This window comes from Caretta caretta, chromosome 1 (assembly GCF_965140235.1).
Source record: "Caretta caretta isolate rCarCar2 chromosome 1, rCarCar1.hap1, whole genome shotgun sequence".
Lineage (NCBI taxonomy): Eukaryota > Metazoa > Chordata > Testudines > Cheloniidae > Caretta > Caretta caretta.
This window is the reverse complement of record NC_134206.1, coordinates 25,103,661-25,123,122: the sequence shown is the minus strand read 5'-3', so window position 1 is coordinate 25,123,122 and position 19,462 is coordinate 25,103,661. Positions and strand designations below refer to the sequence as shown.

Genomic DNA, 19,462 nt, shown 5'->3' with positions numbered 1-19,462 from the left:
TACATCAAATAAGGTTCATTCACAGCTCTCTTGTACAGAAATAATCCATTTAACATTGTCCAAGGTCTTCCTTCGCTGTAACAGTCCTAGAATATAGTTAGGAAATAACCTTCTCAAATTGGTACTCTAGTGAATACATTTTTTTAGAAAGACTAAAATACTGTTCTTAAAACAACTTGTATGTCCTAGGAGCGGATAATCCTAACAAGTTTTGTAGTCGCTAAATTATCTTCTAGGGATCTCGGAGAAGAAGTTTTATTGTCTTTAATTAGAGCTGCAAAAAGTGTTCATGCATTCCTGAAGTCACTCAGACACTTGTAGTTTGGCTAAAGGTCATACACATACTTTGTAGGGTCCCAATTCAGGAAAGCACATAAACTTGTGCTTAACTTTAAGAATGTTCTTATGTCCCTTTGACTTCAGTGCAATTTATCACGTCAATTAAGCTTATGCTTAAATATTGTCCTGGATAGACTTGTTTTCTGAATCAAGGATTAGCGGTACTCTATTTTGGAGACCAGAGATGCCAAAGAGTATAGGCTTAAATTTCAGGATTTTAGTCATGTATGAATTTACTGTAATTGTGTGCAGAGACCTGTCAATGGCATGTGTTGTTTAGACATGCCAAGGCTTGCATATTTTCATGCCTACACTTCTGAATGCCAAGATGGCTGCAGCTGGCTCTGGTCAGCTGACTTGGGCTTGGGGCTAGAACTTGCTATGTAGATGTTTGGGCTCCAGCCCAAGGCCAAATATCTACACAGCAATTTTTCAGGCTGGGAACTCGAGCCTTGGGTGAGCCATGAGTTTGTTTGTTTTTTATCCCTGTCTAGACATACTCTCAGAGGTCAGATATGGGGTCATTGTTTTATAAAAAGCCTTTGCCCATCGTTATGTGGTGTTTTTGCCTTTTATCGTTTTTGTGTAAGAGTTCATTTGAGAGCGTAGTGATTGTCTGGTTTCACCCACATAGTTGTTATTGGGGCATTTAGTGTCCTGAATGATGTACACCACATGCTGTGATAGGCATGTGTAGGACCCATTGATCTTGAAAGGTAGGTTGTAGTCGGGGGGAGGGGGGGCGGCTTTTGGTTATTGTGGCAGTGGAGAGATGTCTGTAGGTTTTGCATCTGTCGTTCTGGCAGAGTCTGGTGCTGCTTTGAATTGTGGGTCCTGGTCTGTGCGGAGCTTGCTTCTGATGATGAACATCAGTCTCTAATATCCACCCAAGCACTCATTTGTCTGGCAGTCTGGAAAAGGCCAGGGTTCTCAAGTTCAGCTGATCTCAGAGGAACAGAACATGTGAATGTACTATTTATAGAATAAAAATATGATTAAGACTTTAAAAACTAGGCTCTGTATATCCTACATGATGGGTTTGTTTCCTCTATGAAGATTTAATAGCACAATAAGGTTTTCTAGAGCCCTCCAAGGGACCCTTAGGCCTGCGGTGTCAGAATATACTTCCTAAAATGTGAGAAGAAATAAATCCTGATGTTAACGGGGTTGTTGTTCAGAGTACTGCAGAAGGGAATATTATTCACATAAGTCATGTAAAGCAGGGCTACTCAAAGTGGTGGCCCGTGGACCGGTGCCGGTCCGCGAGCCATCGGCTGCCAGTCTGCGCGCACATTGGAAGAAAAAATTGCTGGTCCCCCACATCCAATAGCTTGAGAAGCCTTGATGTAAAGAACAATGGGCTTGGACCTGCACCCACCTGAGTCGAGGGAGTTTTGCCATTAACACTGGATGGAGGGAGGTTTTAGCACGAGAGGAAGGATAGTCTTTTTTCGCATTGGGCATTGACAGTGACTGGGCAGGGTTGGAAGGGCGGGGTTGCTTCTTGCCTGTGGCCCCTCAGTTAAAAGTGAAAATTCATCTTTCTTAAATATTAATTGAAATAACGTTTTTCTTTCTTTTCTTTTAAAATCTGGTACAGCACTTCTGTAGTTCTTTATAAAACCAGGCTTTGTGATGGTCGGGCTGCAGGAGGGCAACTGGCACCTCCTGCAGGTGCTGGGCGTGAGATTCAGGGGTAGTCGGGCTCTGGGGTGGTCCCTCCAGTGAGTGCCGGGCACAAACTTATCTTATAGAAAAGGTGATGAACTGGAATTGCAGACATCTGGATTGAGCAAATCATTCCATCTCCCTGGGTAGAGAAATTTACCCACAGAGCAGAGATCCAGCACAAAACCCACCTCAAGACTTAAGCTCTGCATCAGGGTTGTACTGGAGACCTGCTGGCAAACAGCTGGGCAAGGGTGCTGCATGCTTCATGTGGGCTTCAGAAAAGCTGCAATAGGAGCAGTCTAGGTGAGGAGCTGCAAACTTTACCTTTGCATGGATAAAGTGGCCCCATTAGTCCATGCTTCTGATTGCAGTCCATAGGTTGTCTGGCCAGTATTGGCCAGGCAAACATGCCCATCAGTGGCAAGTGGGTGAGTGTTTGTTTGAATGCTTACGCCTGCATTCTAGCACTATCTGAATGTTAACATAGCTAACAACATATACCAATATATAACTCATTTTTAAACTGTATAGTTCTTTTCATCTTTGTGGAACTTTGATGTCTGAGCAAAGTCTCTTTATTCCAAAGGGGTTCAGGTTCCATGGTGGTGAGTACAGTATAAGATTGTGAACAGGATTGGATAGCATAGAAGGTGCGATGGCGACCCAGAACTTCGTAGTTGCAGTTTGCAGGGAGATGTGAAAACTTTCCTTTGATTTTGCTTCATCTGGCTTCAAGGTCCATGAGTTCTGCTGGTTTGGGGAGGAAATCATAAGGAACAGTTCTGTTTTGCATGGTTTCCTTCTGATACCCCAAATTGTCTCAAGATCATAAACCTTAATAAAACTGTGGCCTGAATTTGGGATTTGTTCAAAAAACAAACAAAAAGCAGCCCCCTAAATCCTCAAATAAATTAAAATGGAACCAGATATTCTTCAGTCCTTCATTTTAAGCACTGGAATAAATTGCCTAGGGAGGTTGTGGAATCTCCATAATTAGGAATTTTTAAGATCATGTTGGACAAACACCTGCCAGGGATGGTCTAGATAATACTTAGTCCTGCCTTTAATGCAGGGGACTGGGCAAGATGATCTCTCAAGGTCCCTTCCAGTTCTATGATTCTATAAGACTCTCCCAGCTCTAATAACATTTTTCATCTCTAAAATGCTTCACGGATATTAATTTAATTTATCCCTGTGACAGCCTTGAGATTTTGGAAGGTGTCAAGGTTCCTCCCCCACTCTGAACTCTAGGGTACAGATGTGGGGACCTGCATGAAAAAACCCCCTAAGCTTATCTTTACCAGCTTAGGTCAAAACTTCCCCAAGGTACAAAATATTACACCCGTTATCCTTGGAATGGCCGCTACCACCACCAAACTAATACTGGTTACTGGGGAAGAGCTGTTTGGACGCGTCTTTCCCCCCAAAATACTTCCCAAAACCTTGCACCCCACTTCCTGGACAAGGTTTGGTAAAAAGCCTCACCAATTTGCCTAGGTGACTACAGACCCAGACCCTTGGATCTTAAGAACAATGAACAATCCTCCCAACACTTGCACCCCCCCCCTTTTCCTGGGAAATGTTGGATAAAAAGCCTCACCAATTTGCATAGGTGACCACAGACCCAAACCCTTGGATCTGAGAACAATGAAAAAGCATTCAGTTTTCTTACAAGAAGACTTTTAATAAAAATAGAAGTAAATAGAAATAAAGAAATCCCCCCTGTAAAATCAGGATGGTAGATACCTTACAGGGTAATTAGATTCAAAACATAGAGAACCCCTCTAGACAAACCTTAAGTTACAAAAAAGATACACAGACAGAAATAGTTATTCTATTCAGCACAGTTCTTTTCTCAGCCATTTAAAGAAATCATAATCTAACATGTACCTAGCTAGATTACTTACTAAAAGTTCTAAGACTCCATTCCTGGTCTATCCCCGGCAAAGACAGAATATAGACAGACACACAGACCCTTTGTTTCTCTCCCTCCTCCCAGCTTTTGAAAGTATCTTGTCTCCTCATTGGTCATTTTGGTCAGGTGCCAGCGAGGTTACTTTTAGCTTCTTAACCCTTTACAGGTGAGAGGAGCTTTCCCCTGGCCAGGAGGGATTTCAAAGGGGTTTACCCTTCCCTTTGTATTTATGACAGAAGGTATTATTGCCCCCATTCTGTAGATGGGACAGCAGAGGTGCAGAGATCTATATTAGGTACTCCCAATACTGTAGTATCTGAGCACCACATAGTACGTAATGTACTTATCCTTAAAACACCCCTGTAGGGTGTGAGGTAGGACAGTGCTATTACCCCATTTTATAGATGGGGAACAAAGGCACAGAGATTGAGGTATTCAGGCTCCTAATGTCATAAGAATGGCCATACTGGGTCAGAACAAAGGTCCGTCTAGCCCAGTATCCTGTCTTCTGACAGTGGCCAATGCCAGGTGCCCCAGAGGAAATGAACAGAACAGGTATTCATCAAGTGATCCTTTCCCTGTCGCTCATCCCTGCCCATCCTGGCTAATTGCCATTGATGGACCTATCCTCCATTAATTTATCTAGATTCAAATGATAGGTTACAGACTACAGTTAGTAGTCCTGCATTTTCACATTTGAGTTCCTTCAGAACTCTTAGGTGAATACCATCTGGTCCTGGTGACTTATTTCTGTTTAATTTATCAATTTGTTCCAAAACCTCCTCTAATGAAACCTCAATCTGGGACAGTTCTTCAGATCTGTCACCTAAAAAGAATGGCTCAGGTTGGGAATCTCTCTTATCCTCAGCCGTGAAGACCAATGCAAAGAATTAATTTAGTTTCTCCACAACGACTTTATCATCCTTGAGTGCTCCTTTAGCATTTTGATCGTCCAGTGGCCCCACTGGTTGTTTAGCAGGCTTTCTGTCTCTGATGTACTTAGAAAATGTTTGCTATTACTTTTTGAGTCTTTGGCTAGCTGTTCTTCAAATTCTTTTTTGGCCTTCCTAATTATATTTTTACACTTCATTTGCCAGTGTTTATGGTCCTTTCTATTTTCCTCACTAGGATTTAACTTTCACTTTTTAAAGGATGCCTTTTTTCTTCTCACGGCTTCTTTTACTTTATTGTTCAGCCGCTGTGGCACTTGTTTAGTTTTCTTACTATGTTTTTTAATTTGGGGTATATATTTAAGTTGAGCCTCTGTTATGGTGTCTTTAAAAAGTTTCCAGGCAGCTTGTAGGGATTTTACTTTTGGCACTGTACCTTTTAATTTCTGTTTCACTAACTTCCTCATTTTTGTGTAGTCCTCCTTTCTGAATTTAAAGGCTACCGTGTTGAGCTGCTGTGGTGTTTTCCCCACCACAGGGATGTTAGATTTAATTATATTATGGTCACTATTACCAAGCAGTCCAGCTATATTCACCTCTTGGACCAGATCCTGTGCTCCACTTAGGACTAAATCAAGAATTGCTTCTCCTCTTGTGGGTTCCAGGACTAGGTGCTCCAAGAAGCAGTCATTTAAGTTGTCAAGAAACTTTATCTCTGCATCCTGTCCTGAGGTGACATGTGCCCAGTCAATATGGGGATAGTTGAAATCCCCCAATATTATTTTGTTTTTTATTTTAATAGAAGCTTGGGGCGGGGGGAGTCCTCAGTTGGCATCTGTCCAGTGTAAGCAGCTGTGTGGCCTTCAGAATCGGGGCATGGCTGAAGTGCAATATTGCCTACTCTTTTGATTTTATCGTGCATCCCCTGATATCTGGTGTTTTTCTTAAAGTCTGATCCCCTGGAGTCATTTGAATACAAGAGACTCTCAGCTTTCATTTAAAAAAAAAAAAGTAACTTTTTAGTCCTCGTGGTTGTGAGGATAAGCTTGAAAATGTGAACCCTAAAGGCTGAAAAGCCAGAAGGGAACCAAAAAGAACTCCCAATATGTGATTTGGAGGCTAGTGATTTTTGAATGCTTGGGGTTGGCAATACTGAGCATCGCTGCACTCTTGCGATCCTCTGTTACCATAACAATCCCTTGTGAGCCATTGTAGCTAGGCGCAACTTAGCAGAGTGGCTATTCTAAATCACATCCAAGGTGAATACATCCCAGGCCTGTTCCCTGATCACAATGAGAGATAAGAATGTTTGGAGCCTTAATCATTCTGTTCTAGGCCTTCTGCATTTTACTGAAGTTGCAATTGCTTTATAATAAAAGGACAGCTCCTCGTCTGGTGTAAATAACTGGAGCTACTCTCATTTACACCAGCTAAGGATCTGGCTTCAAAATTGTGCTTAAATCTCAGTTTATTTAATTATTATTTAATTAATTATTTAATTATTTAACAGAAATGTTCCTTAACTTATTTAATTTTTTCAGTGTCCTACAGATACCAAAGCAACATTTGGGGTCCATCTTAAAATAGTGGGAGACTGGACAGGTATGTAGAAACAAACTTTCCTTTTTAGGCACAAATTCCTTCACTTGAAATTTTATCTCCTGAAGGCGTGAATACAATGATCAGACTTTGATTATGAGGATTTCTCACTGGAAGTCATTCATATTTATTTTTCAAAAGTTGCTTTTATTTGCTTTATTTTTTATTGCTGACTTTTCAGATGTGTATTTCTTTAGATAACATTTTTTTTAGTACTAACAGATGTTCTGATTGTCAGCTAATTATTAGTAATGTGCCTCAGTCTCTATGCTTTTTACAATAGCCTGCTGACTCTGTGCCAAGTGTAATGGTGCCTGCAGAAATGTGCACTCCCTAGATAAGAGGATTTTAATACCAGCAGTTTGGTTGGCTGCCAGGTTAATTAACACCTATGGCACACTGAGATTACAGGTTGCTTTCATGTTCTCCTCTGCTCTTCTGCTGCACTGTCAATGTTCTCCAGACCACAGGTGTCAACCCGGATTCTTTGCAGAGGAGAATTCTAATTTGCTGCTCCACGTGACAGCTGTTCACTGAGGTGATAGTTGTCACTGGTGTCTGATGGCTGACTTTTTCCAGCTTTGCGTTTTCTGTCTTAGCAGGAAGCCGTCTCATTTGTTTTTTGTAGAGGAATGTCTTCTGTATTCACTTACTCTGATTCATCAATATGGGATGGGCTTGTTACTCACCACTTCTCCCCAGGACCAGAGAGCTGCTTAAAGAACAAACAAGGTGGGGAGGTTTTAACTAACTGATCTTTCTTGAGGGGGTGGGAACTTCAGCAGGTGCGACTGGCTGCCTGGTTTTAGTAGACATGGTTTGGTATGTTATACTCCTTTCCCCCTGGCTAGTGTTTGTGTTATCAGTTTAGATTGTAAGCTCTCTGGGGTAGAGACTCTGTTCTGCTCTGTGTCTGGACGGTGCCTGGCACAGTGGGACCCCATTCTCAGTTGGTCCTTAGGCTCTACCATAATAAGCCTGGTTAATAAATAATAATAAAAATAGACAGTTGTACTTTCCTTCAGGTCTGTCTCCTCAGCTTGAATTCCTGTTATTTCCAGCTCTCTTCCTGTATCCCATCATTACATTTCAAATAATTTACACCCGATACCATTGAGAACTCACACTGTAATCAATTAAACGTGTAAATTAAAGGGATGCGGTGGTGCAGATATATGGTGAATCAGAGATGGTCTGGTTAGTTCAGGGCACTTTCCCACGTCCCTGGCTGCTGCTCCTGCTACCTGCACCTGTGAGATGCCGTGAAGAAATGGTAATCTGGGTTGCTTCTGGCTCTAACGACTTGAGGGAACAGATATACCATGCTGCTGTAGGCATACCTACAATAGTTTTTTTGGGGGGGCGAGGGGGGGCTAAGTCATTCGTTGGCTTTGTCGTTTTCTAAAAATTGAGCGGAAAACCTTGTGGCCTGGGTATTTGGTGGCAGGGAGGCAACTGCACGTGGGTAGGAGATGTGTGTAGCGCTGAAGTCAGAACAAGTTTGAAAGAGTGATTACCACATCCCCTGATGCAGGCGGTGATAGAAGGATAATTGAGCTGGCAACTCCTTGTGGGAGGTTTCTGTTGATGGAAGATCATTTCTTGCCTAGGTTCCAGCAGATATAAATTTACCATCCCAGTAGATGCAGGAAGTAGCTTCTTAATGAATAATTATGACTTCAGAAGTACATTTTCAGGCCAGAAGCAGATATTTAATGGATCTTCAGGCAATATAATTACTCACTCCTAGGAAATAGTGATTTAATACAATGGAACAGGGGATGCATTTGAACAGGGAGGAAAAATGTATTTTTGAGACTCATTTAAAGGGAGTAGCCTGTCGGCCAAATCTTCAGCCAATTTGTATCAGAGTAGTTCCATTAAAGTTAGTGGAGCCATGCCAGTTTACACCAGCTGAGGATCTGGCACGTTAATTAATACGTTTTCAGAAAGGCTGTGGTCTCCCTTTTTGTCGGCAGAACATGCAGCCTGAAGATGACTTCTGGGTGCAGATAAGAGGACTTTTCATTTATAATCATATGGCAGTAGTACTGGAGATCCCATTGTGGGAAGCCCTGCAAAAACATACCGTGAAACAGTCTCTGCCCCACGGGTTTATGGTCTAAATCAGTGGTGCCGAGCCTTATTACACAGGAGGGCCACATAAACCGAAGCACAACCTTGTGGGGGTCAAACAGATTCTACGTATTTTAATAAGATTTAAAGGCACCTGTATCGATTTATATTTTAAGTTCAGCTTGTTTCATATGTAGTTAGATAGGTTGTGTAAACTAACATGATGACAAAATGCTAATGAATTGGCCGTTAGTATATTGTGTTGAAGTAGGCCTTATGAAATGCTCTGGTGGGCCAGGTGCAGCCCATAGGTGGGGCACCCTCTGGTCTAAATAGACAGGCCAGATAAAGGGTGGGAGGGAAGGTATAATTATTCCTTGTTTACAGTTGGGGATCAGAGGCATAGAGAAACGAAATTACTTGCTCAAGGTGATACAGGGAGCCTGTGGCAGCACCACAGTCTAGTTCCTCAAGCACAAGACCAATCTTTTTTCCTGTCTTTGAATCCATAGCTACCAGATTGGTATCCATTTAGGGCAGTGGGGCTTGGTGGAATGCGTAATTCTGTCCCTGGGAAGGAACAGCCACCTTGCTGGGGGTGTATGTGTGGTCCCTTAGAGAACTGCTCAAGCATCTGTGGCTGTAGGGCTGGACTGTGCAACTCCTGTGGACGCCACACCCATTGTTCCAGGGCCACAGGATGACGTTTAACTGGCAGAGAAAGAAGAGGTGGAATCCTGGAAGACATCTGTCTGAAAGGGCTAGATTGGTGCCCAAAGAAATTCCTTGTGTAAGATTTCTTAAAGGAAATCACAATCCGTGCAAGATTTTGTTTTCTTTTAAATGACTTGATGGGGGCTTCTAATAAACCAGTCTGCTTATGCTTAATGAAATACAATGTACTAGGTATCACCCCAAAACTTTATCAGGCCCCTCTTTTAAGGTAAGGTCACAACACAGGTGGGCCTTTGGCACAGGCTTGCCAATAAAGAATGCCCAAGTTCTAATTTGTCCTCTGGCAATTACTCTTTTTGTGGCCAGGGGCAAGCAATATAACCCTCTCCCCTTAATTACCCTGTTTGTAAGGCGCTTTCCTGTCTCCCATAGGTGTTGTGAGGATTAATGAGTTGATGATAAAGCATTTGGCAGATGGGAAGTGTCATCTCAGTGGTACATTAGGCCTGATCTGCCCTTAAAACTTTTACCAGCAGAGCTGTGATGGTTCGGGGTGAGATTTTTTTTTGCTGATATAGCGATGGTGGTAAAAGCCCTAGTGTACGCGCAGTTTTACCAGTATAAAAGTGCTGTCCCAGTATAGTTTATTTTGCATCCCAAACTGGCGTAAAGCGCTTTTGGACCAGTATCTACCAGGAGAGGAGAGGATCTTGCCCTAGGCCATTCGCCATTTGTAAAATGGGGATAATAGCTCACAGGGGTGTTGGGAAGACAAATGCATTGAAGATCGGGAGGAGCTCGGATACAATGGTGATGGGGGCCATAAAAGTACCTGAGATAGATTTGCCACTTGCCAGCATAGTTAAAGTGCAAAACTTTTCAGTGTAGACAAAGCCTTATTAGAGTCTCTCAGATTCAGTAGATAAACACTGGCTGATTAACACCTGTTTGTCCTGCTTCTCTGATATCTGGCGGTGACCCTGTTCTCCTCCAGACCCGGGAAGTTTGTTCCCTGAACGTTTACAGAAGTCCTTTTACAATTTTTTTTGGCTTAATATTTGATGTCAGCTTTGTCGCCTGTTATGCTTCTTTCTCTTGCTGCTCCTTTGAGTACTGTTGCCAGTTGTGCTTTAAAGCTGACATTTCAGCTAGCACCCCCGAAGGGAACTGAGAGGCCATAGACCATGGTGATCTGTCCAGCAATACAACAGCGGCAAAAGCAAAACACCACACTGTAGCAAACAATGTGTCTCGCTCATTAACTGTACTTCAGGTCTTTAGACAGAAAGTGATATTGATAGCATTGAAATAGACATGCTTTTCTGCAGCTCTGGAAGATGTTGTCATGGAAAATAAATATACAGCACACAGAAGAATTAAGGTGAACTGTGTATTTTTCATAAATCCAGTAAAAAGACTGAAATAGATTACAATGTCTGCTGGGACAAACTGGTTAGGGTTATATTAAAAGCATTGGTTTTGTACTGTGCCTTAATAATTTTTATTCTGTAATGATATCATTCTGCTATCAGACTGTTTATCACGTTGTTTATCACGTTGTTATAGGGACAGTATAATAGCAGTGTGTTGGCCTTCAATTGAATTTGGTACTCTTACTATCCTGTATGTTACTAGATGGGACCCAGGAAGCAGTAGACGTGTGACTTTGGTCTGCTTGGTTTGGAGATGAGGATAAATATTGCAGTGAGGTTCCTCAGCTTTAGATATTGACCATCCTGGTTTGAATCAGATACAGTATGTTCTTTATCATTGTTGCCAACTCTTTCCACGCTTGGTGATTTTCTTAAAGCTCCAGCTCTCGGAGTCAAGTGGTTTCAAGAAAATCCCAGCTTTCGTTTAAACAGGAAAAAAATAACTCTCCGTTCCTCATGGATGTGAGAAAAGTCTTTAAACATGAACTGAATGCACACTGGAGGCTTCAAACCCAGCAACCAAATACAGTTTCATGATTTTTAAGCCAATCTTGTGATGTTTCGGACTCTGATTCTTGCTATTTGAGCTGGAAAACTGGCTTAAACAGACAGCTGGGGATTTCCTGGGGTGGGGAATCTTCATGTAGTGATGACATGGCTGCATGGGCTCTGTGTTAACCCCTCACAGCTCTGAGTATACAAGATATTCCAGGGGCAAGTTGTGATGGCCATTTTATCTGGCCATTTCAGCCAGATAAAATTTAGTGGTAAATGTAGGAACTGGAAAGAGAGTGAGATTTCACTTTCAGAAACCTAAGGGACGCAATTAAAACTGTTGAGGTAGCCGACCATGTAATCAATAGTCACCACAACCCTAATTGAGTTTGGTTCAGAATGGCAAGAGAGAGAGAGAATGTGGAGTTTGAGTGAAAGAGGTGACAAACTTGTCCCATTATCTTCATAAGTTATTGATTGCTGCTGAGTTTCTTTTAAAATATCCTGTTGTTAGTTAGTAAACAAATAAAGGATAAAAACAGTGATCAACATTCCCTCAAGATCCCTTCTACGATCGACAACCTGCGGCACATGTGCCAAAGGCGGCATGCGAGCCAATTTTTACTGGCACGCTGCTGCCAGCCAGGGTCCCGGCTGCTGGCCCCGCTCAGCACGCAGCCAGGATCCTGGCTGGCAGGAGCCGGCGGAACCCCAGACCGGAAGCGGGTGTGCTATTGCCGGTCTGGGGCTCTGTCCACCACCCCACTCATCCCGCTGATGGTCTGGGATTCCAGCCGCCAGCCCCTTGCCAGCCAGGGTCCTGGCCATTGGCCCCGCTCAGCCTGCTGCCAGCCTGGGATACCAGCCGCCGACCCCAATCACCTCACTGCTTGGCTGGGGTTTCAGCCGCCCAGCTCCCTGTCCGGTCCTCCAGCCCTGCTCAGCCCTCCTGCCGGCTTGGGGTACCGGCAGCCGGCCCAGGGCTCTGCTCCTGACCTGGGCCCAGCGCTCTGCAGCCCTTACAAAAATTACACTACAATTAGCTTAAAAACTTGAAAACTTGAAAACGTAAAAACTTTGTATATTACAGTAATCGTTAAAAAAAGTATAATGTTAATAAATACATAGGTTTTATGAAACAAAGTAGTTGTACTTATGTGCCTGTGCTTAATTTGTGTTTTCGATGATTTATCTTCTAAAAAAATCTTGCATGTCTCACACCCCCAGAAAGGGCATCTCACACCCCCAGGGGGTGCGTGCACCCCAGGTTAAGAACCACTGCACTAAACTGATAAGATCTGCATTTTAATTTAATTTTAAATGAAGCTTCTTAAACATTTTAAAAACCTTCTTTACTTTACATACAACAATAATTTAGTTATATAATATAGACTTATAGAGAGAGACCTTCTAAAAACGTTAAAATGTATTACCGGCACGCGAAACCTTAACTTAGAGTGAATAAATGAAGACTCAGCACACCACTTCGGAAAGGTTGCTGACCCCTGGTGTATTTCATTTCATGCTAGTGTGCTTTAATAATGTTCCTCTTCTGTTACATTCGTTTTTGTGACTAAAAGCAGCACGAGAGATGATACCGTGTTAGAGCTGTATAGTCGGTCACACCAGCAGAATTAAATCTCAGTTTAACGTTCCAGAATCAGCAACCGTGGGACTCTGTTAGGCACACTAAGGCTTTCAGCTTAACTATCCAATTTTCAGACTAATTCCCACATTATTGGCGAAGGCTTCTGATCTTGCAGTTCAATAAGGAGCTGATTCTGCAACCCTTACCCACAGCCCCACTGAATTCAATGCTTCCATGCTTTAGAGTTGCAGAAATGAGCCGTAAAGAGCTTTGATTTTGTTGTTTATTTTATTTTAATTTTATTTTATTTTTATAACTAAATAGAGCTGGGCGAAGAACTGATTTGTCGGTTTGGTGCAGTTCTGAAAAATTGAAAAAAAAATCCGTTGAAGTTGAACCAAAACTGATATTGTGGGGACTTTTCAGTGAAACAGAAAGGACCGTTTTGGGGTCTGTACCAGAGCAGGGATTCAAACCTGGGTCTCCCACATCCCACACGATGCTCAGATCACTTGGCTGAAGGTTATAAAGATGGGTGGGAGCCGCAGCAGCACCTCCTCGTCCAGCTGTTTTGTGAATGGCCGAAACTATTTGTAGCCAATTCACAAATAGTTTCAGGTTTACTGAAGCTGCGTTTTTTGGCAAACAAACTATTTGTCTGAAAAATTTTGCCCAGCTCTAAACCTGAATATTGGTAATAAAAACATAAAAATTAGATAGCTGTGTCATTAGCCAAAGATTGCCGTAAGTAATATAAGTTTTACTCTTTAGAGCCATTAATGTTGATTGATTGATTTATTATTGTAAATTGGTTAAAATAAATCATTAACAGAAAGGAGCAGGAACAAATTTCGCTTACTGGCTAGACAATGAAAGCCTCAGTGCTCTTATTACAAAAGGAAAGTTAATGACAGCCAGTTTACATTTGTGAATCTTTTTACTCTTAACCTGGATGATTTTGCTTAAACTGATCGCCATCTGATTTGGTATAATACACCCTGTTATTTGAGTAAGCTTTTCTTGGAGTAGTCTGTTTCCTAATTTAAAGGAAACAGTCAAGATTGTTTGGCTTGAAAATTAGCCTATAGCAACAGCCTTCCTACAATGAAGATCCTATTTTGACAATTCCTGTTATGCCCAAACCTTCATTTTTTGCACTTCAAACTCTCAATGACTACTTTTAAAAAAATAAAGAAGGGGACATAACATGACCATTAGCCATTATCTTTGAAAAGTCATGGAAGACCGGAGAGATTCCAGAGGACTAGAAAAGAGCAAATATAATACTCAGCTATAAGGGAAATAAGGACAACCCAGGAAATTACAGACCAGCCAGCTTAACTTCAGTACCCGGAAAGATAATGAAGCAAATAATTAAGTAATCAGTTTGCAGACACCTACAAGATAATAATGTGATAAGTAACAGCATGGATTTGTCAAGAATAAGTCAAGTCAAACCAACCTAACAGCTTTCTTTGACAGGGTAACAAGCCTTGTGGATAGGGGGGAGGCGGTAGACGTGGTATATGTTAACTTTAGTAAGGCTTTTGATACTGCCTTGTATGACCTTCTCATAAACAAACTATGGAAATACAAACTAGATGGAGCTACTATAAGGTGGGTGCATAATGGGTTGGAAAACCGTTCCCGGAGAGAAGCTATCAGTGGTTCACTGTCAAGCTGGAAGGGCATATCGAATGGGGTCCCGCGGGGATCAGTTCTGGGGAGTCTATGATTCTATGACTGAATGATTTAGGTTTTTCTTATGTTTCAATATATTATGTATAGGAGAAGATGAATAATCTTGTAATTAAGACACTGAACTGTGACTTGAAAGATCAACTGCGGGTTGAATTTTCTGATCTGCTTCATTATGTCTGACAGACACTTTATCTCTCTGTGCCTCTGTTTCCCATTTTGTAAATCAGGGACAGTAATATTTCACAGGTGTGTGGTAATTGATTTTTTTGTTAATTACTTGTGGAATCCACAGTTTGCTGGCCGTTGTCCACATGTGTTCAGATAATGTCTGCCACAAGGAACTTGTAAGACTATTTGAAACAGTCTGATGACTGTTGGGTGTCAGTGATGTGTTGTGTATCAAAGAGGTCCAGTTTCTCAGATAATTGGAATAGGAGTTACCCTTATTAATTGGTCTTCAAAACAATTATGCTGCTTAAACTTTGCAAATATAGTAAGAGAGAGAGGGCCATTAGTAGCATTTGCTACATTTTACTAAAGAAGATTATTAGACTATAAAGGTCCAAATCCAGGTTATCCTGTGGTTTTATAAGCAAAGGTCCACCTTTTGTATGGTCATCTCTCTCTGTAATCATTATCGTTATCCTGTATGCTACATTGTGAGTTACTGAAGAAGACAAGGTCTCTGTCCTGGGATTTTCTGTGCTAAATTAGACAGATTTTAATATCTCTGGTTCAGAAATGTTCAGTGGTGTTCCATCCTCGATGTGCCAGCTTTCCCTAGAGAGGGCATGGGTCCTTTAAACCATGAATTTACAGTGCTTGGCTGAACTTTCCAGTCCTGTGTGTATCTTTAAGATAAGGTGCTTGTGGATTTCCAGGGAGACATGGAGGTGCCATCTGTTGATGCATGACTACATGTTCCTGAACACAGTGCATCCCCCTAGACATATAAAATTTGAAAAATTCAAAAAAAAATTTACAATATTAACTATTGTAATAAATTACAGTTATTTATAGCTTCATAGATTTTAAGACCAGAAAGGATTACTGCAATTGTCTACTCAAACCTGCACAACACGGGGCACAGAATTTCACCCCACAGTTCCCATACTGGAGTGAACACAATCCAGCCCAATAATTGGTGGTTGAACTAGAGTATCCCATTAAAACCGTTGCGTCTTATTTCTAATTTGAATGGTTGTGACTTCATCTTCTAGCCAACAGATCTTCTTATTCTTTTGGCTGCTAGATTAAAGAGTACCATAAAGTCAGATTTCTTTTACATGTGTGTAGGCACGTATAAACCGTGATCAACTCACATCTGAACCTTTTCTTTGATAAAAAGAAATAGATTGAGCTCCTAAATTGTCATCATAAATCATGTGTTAAGACATCAGATCATTTTAGCTGCTCTTCTCTGCATGCTCTCCAGCTTTTCAACATCTTTTAAAGAAGTGCACACCAGAACTGGACTCATTGTTCTGGACTCATTGTTCCAGTAGTGGTATCAGCAATGCTATACACAGTAATATCCTGGTCAGTATTCTCCATTTCTACATCCTAGGATTGTGTTAACTTCTTTTTGCCACAGCAGCCTGCTAGGAGCTCACATTCAACTGGTTATCTGCAAAGACCACTCCTCCTCCCAAGTTTTAACAACCACCACCGATCAACTGCCATGGCTGCTAAAATAAAAAACTATAAACACCCCAAGCCATTAGGGTGTAGGGCACGGCTCGAGAGAGGACATTAGCGGTTATAAAGCCTAGAATCAAAAGCATCATTTTGTGACATCTGGCCAACTAGCAATTTTCTGTACATGTCAAGGCAGGAGCACTCAATTCAGGCAAGGTGCCACCAGTGAAGACTTCCTTTTGAAGGTTGATGATTACCTATTTTAGATGGTCCAGATTGTATGACAAATGATTTGGTGGTCTCAGACCATTGTAGAGTGAACAGGTGTTAGGATAACTAAACTTTTCACTAACTGCTGTGGCAAGGTACCATCTCGGTCTCACCAGCCTCAGCTGTTTTTAGCCTTGGTGAGACGGGTTTGGGTAAAACAGTACTTCTAGGATGCACAGGAGCAGTGTGTTCCTTCTCTCAGCCAGTCTTTTGGGCCTGTTATGGGAGGGAATGCAACCTTCCCCACCCGCCCCCCCCGGTGAGGGTCCCTGTTTTGCTGCTCCTAGTCTACTGGCAGCTTGATTCCTTCTCTCTCTCTTCCCCCCTCTTCTCCCAACAGAGGAGGGTTTAAAAAGGTCTCAGGCAGCCCTTAGTTGGAATCAGCTGATCCTAATTGACCTCAGGTAACTCCCTCGCAGCTGGTTCTAATTGACCTCTGGTAACCCCTTCTCAGATGAATCTGATTGACCTGTAGTTACCCCTCCTCAGTTGATAGGGAGGAGGGCCTTTTAACCTTTTGGGACTGTTTTCTAACACCCCCCGCCCCTGCAACTGTCTGTCCTGAGTGTATCACACTGCATTCTCCGCAGAGTTGAAGTACGGAATAGGCGTGGACACTTGAATTATCTTCTCCCCAGTAGATGTAGTCACTCCAGATCAGCTCTGAGACATTGGCAGGGCTGTGTGGAGACAGAGGCATTTCTCTGTTGCTGTCCATGCTGTACCCATTCTGTGAAGAATAATAATAATAATAATAAAGGCTTCAGTCTTTGTGCCTGTCATTCCAGTAACTTCTGCGAGCACCAAATTCACCAGACTATTGCATTGACTTTTGGAATTTCAGATGAGCAAAATGGGACACAGTTTTTTGGTCGAATTTCTAGTGCATGAGCAAAAAATGATGGTTGTAATATGATGAACATGGCACCCCTTAATGAGACAGGTGATTATTAACTATTATCTAATATTTAGCAGGTGATTAATAGTACAAGAAAATACAATCATGTGAGAGATTTCAACAGAATGGCAATTGCTTATCAAAAATGTGAATGGCGTTGCAGCCTTGTGTACTATGCATGGCAATGAAAGGCATGAGGGTTAGGCTCAGCAGAGGAGGGTGTGCTGTGACAGTAACTAGCAAGGGCTTGGCACAACCACCATGAAATGCAACATCTGACGAGCCATTGTTCACCATGTTTTTCATTTCACTGACATTACATATACACCGGCCTCCTGCACCTATTCCTGCTTTCATTTTGAACCCCACTTCTTGGTAACGGTGAGGTAAAAAAGGATATCATGTGATTTTTGGCTTATGTAATGTGTGACATTTTTTACTAAATTGGTCCAGGATACACTATACTGAAATCGTCTTTCGTATTCGTTGTTGCAACGCTGGTTGTTCAGCAGAAACATCAATATTTGCGCTACTGGGAAAATGATTTTTTTTTCTGCAGAAAACTTTAATGAAAATCAGAAAAATTGTTTGTTTACATTCTCACAGATTGATTTTGGTGGGTGTTGGGGGACCAAAAATCTGACTACCAAAATATTTTGCTTGAAAATTAAAATATTTTGATTTGGAAATACTGCCGTGTTGCCTCAGGACAGTTGTAGTTCGGCTGCCTGAAGCTTCCATTCTGTTATAGGCCAACCTTCCAGATCAGACTACATTTCCCATGAGGACCATAGTCTCCCCTCTTGGAGAGGAGAGGCGAAGCATCATGGGAGTCCCTGGCCATCCTGCATCGTGGGAGATGTAGTCTGAATGGGAATCCTGGCCCATAGAAGAGAATAAGGACTTGAGGCAGTGAAATAGCGTAGCCAAATTGAAATATTTTGGTTTTTGGCTCAAATATTTTGGTTTTTGAGTTTTTGGGTTTTTTGAACAAAAATGGTAATTTTCATCAGAAAGCGGACACTTGTGTGAAAAAATTTGTTTTGTCAAAAGCCCAATTATCTATCCAAATACATCTCCCATGTATTTCAGCTAGTGCTGTTCTCTACTTCAGAAGATCATCAGTGCACTTTCAGCAATTAGCAGGGAGCCTGTTCTGTGTTTGGAAGTAGATGTACTTAAACACAGTGGGAGTTCATATGGCTATTTCTGACCCAGTTGGAACCAAAAAAATATTAAGCAGGGCATTGTGCATGTGGAATAGTGCATAACCACCCTCCCTGGGGGAGCATCATGAAGGATTGTGCCTCAGGAAAAACATCCTGCTATGTGCATGCATGGTGGGGAGGAAGGAACTGAGTTTGATAGGGTTTTTGGAGAGGGGCTGAGGATATGCTTCCTATAACAATGGAGTGGTGGAAAGGAGTTTTAGCAAGTGTCTGGCTGGCTGCGTACTGGTGAAATGATTACTTTAATTCTGCTGGGATTTTATTGTGTTATCAATAATAGTTAGAGCCTGTAGAGCTTTGATAGGCATCTTTATATTACTTTGAATCTGAATAAATAAGTTGGTGGGTTGCATTCTCATTTCAATAAACAGAATTTAGCATCCTCCCCTAACATGGACTGAATATATTCCCTTATGTGTTTTGAGTAAGATATAAATGCCATTTCCTCTGGGAAAATTCCACATACACTCCCACACACATTTTTCAAAAACATAACCAGAGATACTCTGTTTCCTTCAGTGACTACCACTGGACTACTGACTGCATAGTCAATTCACCCAAGGATTTAAGTTATGCTACAAGTATTACTCAAGTGCTGCTTCAGCTCAGCAATGATGGGCTTTTTAAAAAGTGAAATAATAATAATTTGAAGAATAATGATTTATTCTAATGTGTACTATTTAATGTCTGTATTCTGTGAAATGGGTTTTTTTAGGGTAATTGCGTCCCATAATTGAATAGCATGGGTATCTAATTTTGCTAATTGTAATTTCCTAGTAATTCAGTGGACAGTAAACCAACTGTTTAGCACTTAGTTCATTACCTTTTGCCATTTCTGTTTGCTGCAGACTTGACTTGTCCTCTCAGGCTTGTTGTGTTGCTTGATTTATAATGGCGAGTGGATTTTTTGTAGGATTTAGATATTTTTAATGCTCTTTGGAAGGTACTCAGATGAGCACCATAAGAGATTCTAGATCTATAGATGGATGGAATCTAGATATAAGCTAGATAGGTAGAAAGTAAGTGACTTGAGGAATTGCAAAAA

General features: G+C 41.6%; 1 protein-coding gene across 3 annotated transcripts in view; it reads left to right on the top strand.

Moving 5' to 3' along the window:
• NOX4 (NADPH oxidase 4) overlaps positions 1 to 19,462 on the top strand; it is a 173,598-nt gene that overhangs the window by 59,716 nt on the left and 94,420 nt on the right. For all 3 annotated transcript variants that reach the window (XM_075126592.1, XM_075126595.1, XM_048841953.2), the window contains one exon: positions 6,357 to 6,417. In XM_075126592.1, coding sequence (XP_074982693.1) covers positions 6,357 to 6,417 — 61 coding nt within the window. The remainder of the gene's footprint in view (positions 1 to 6,356; positions 6,418 to 19,462) is intronic.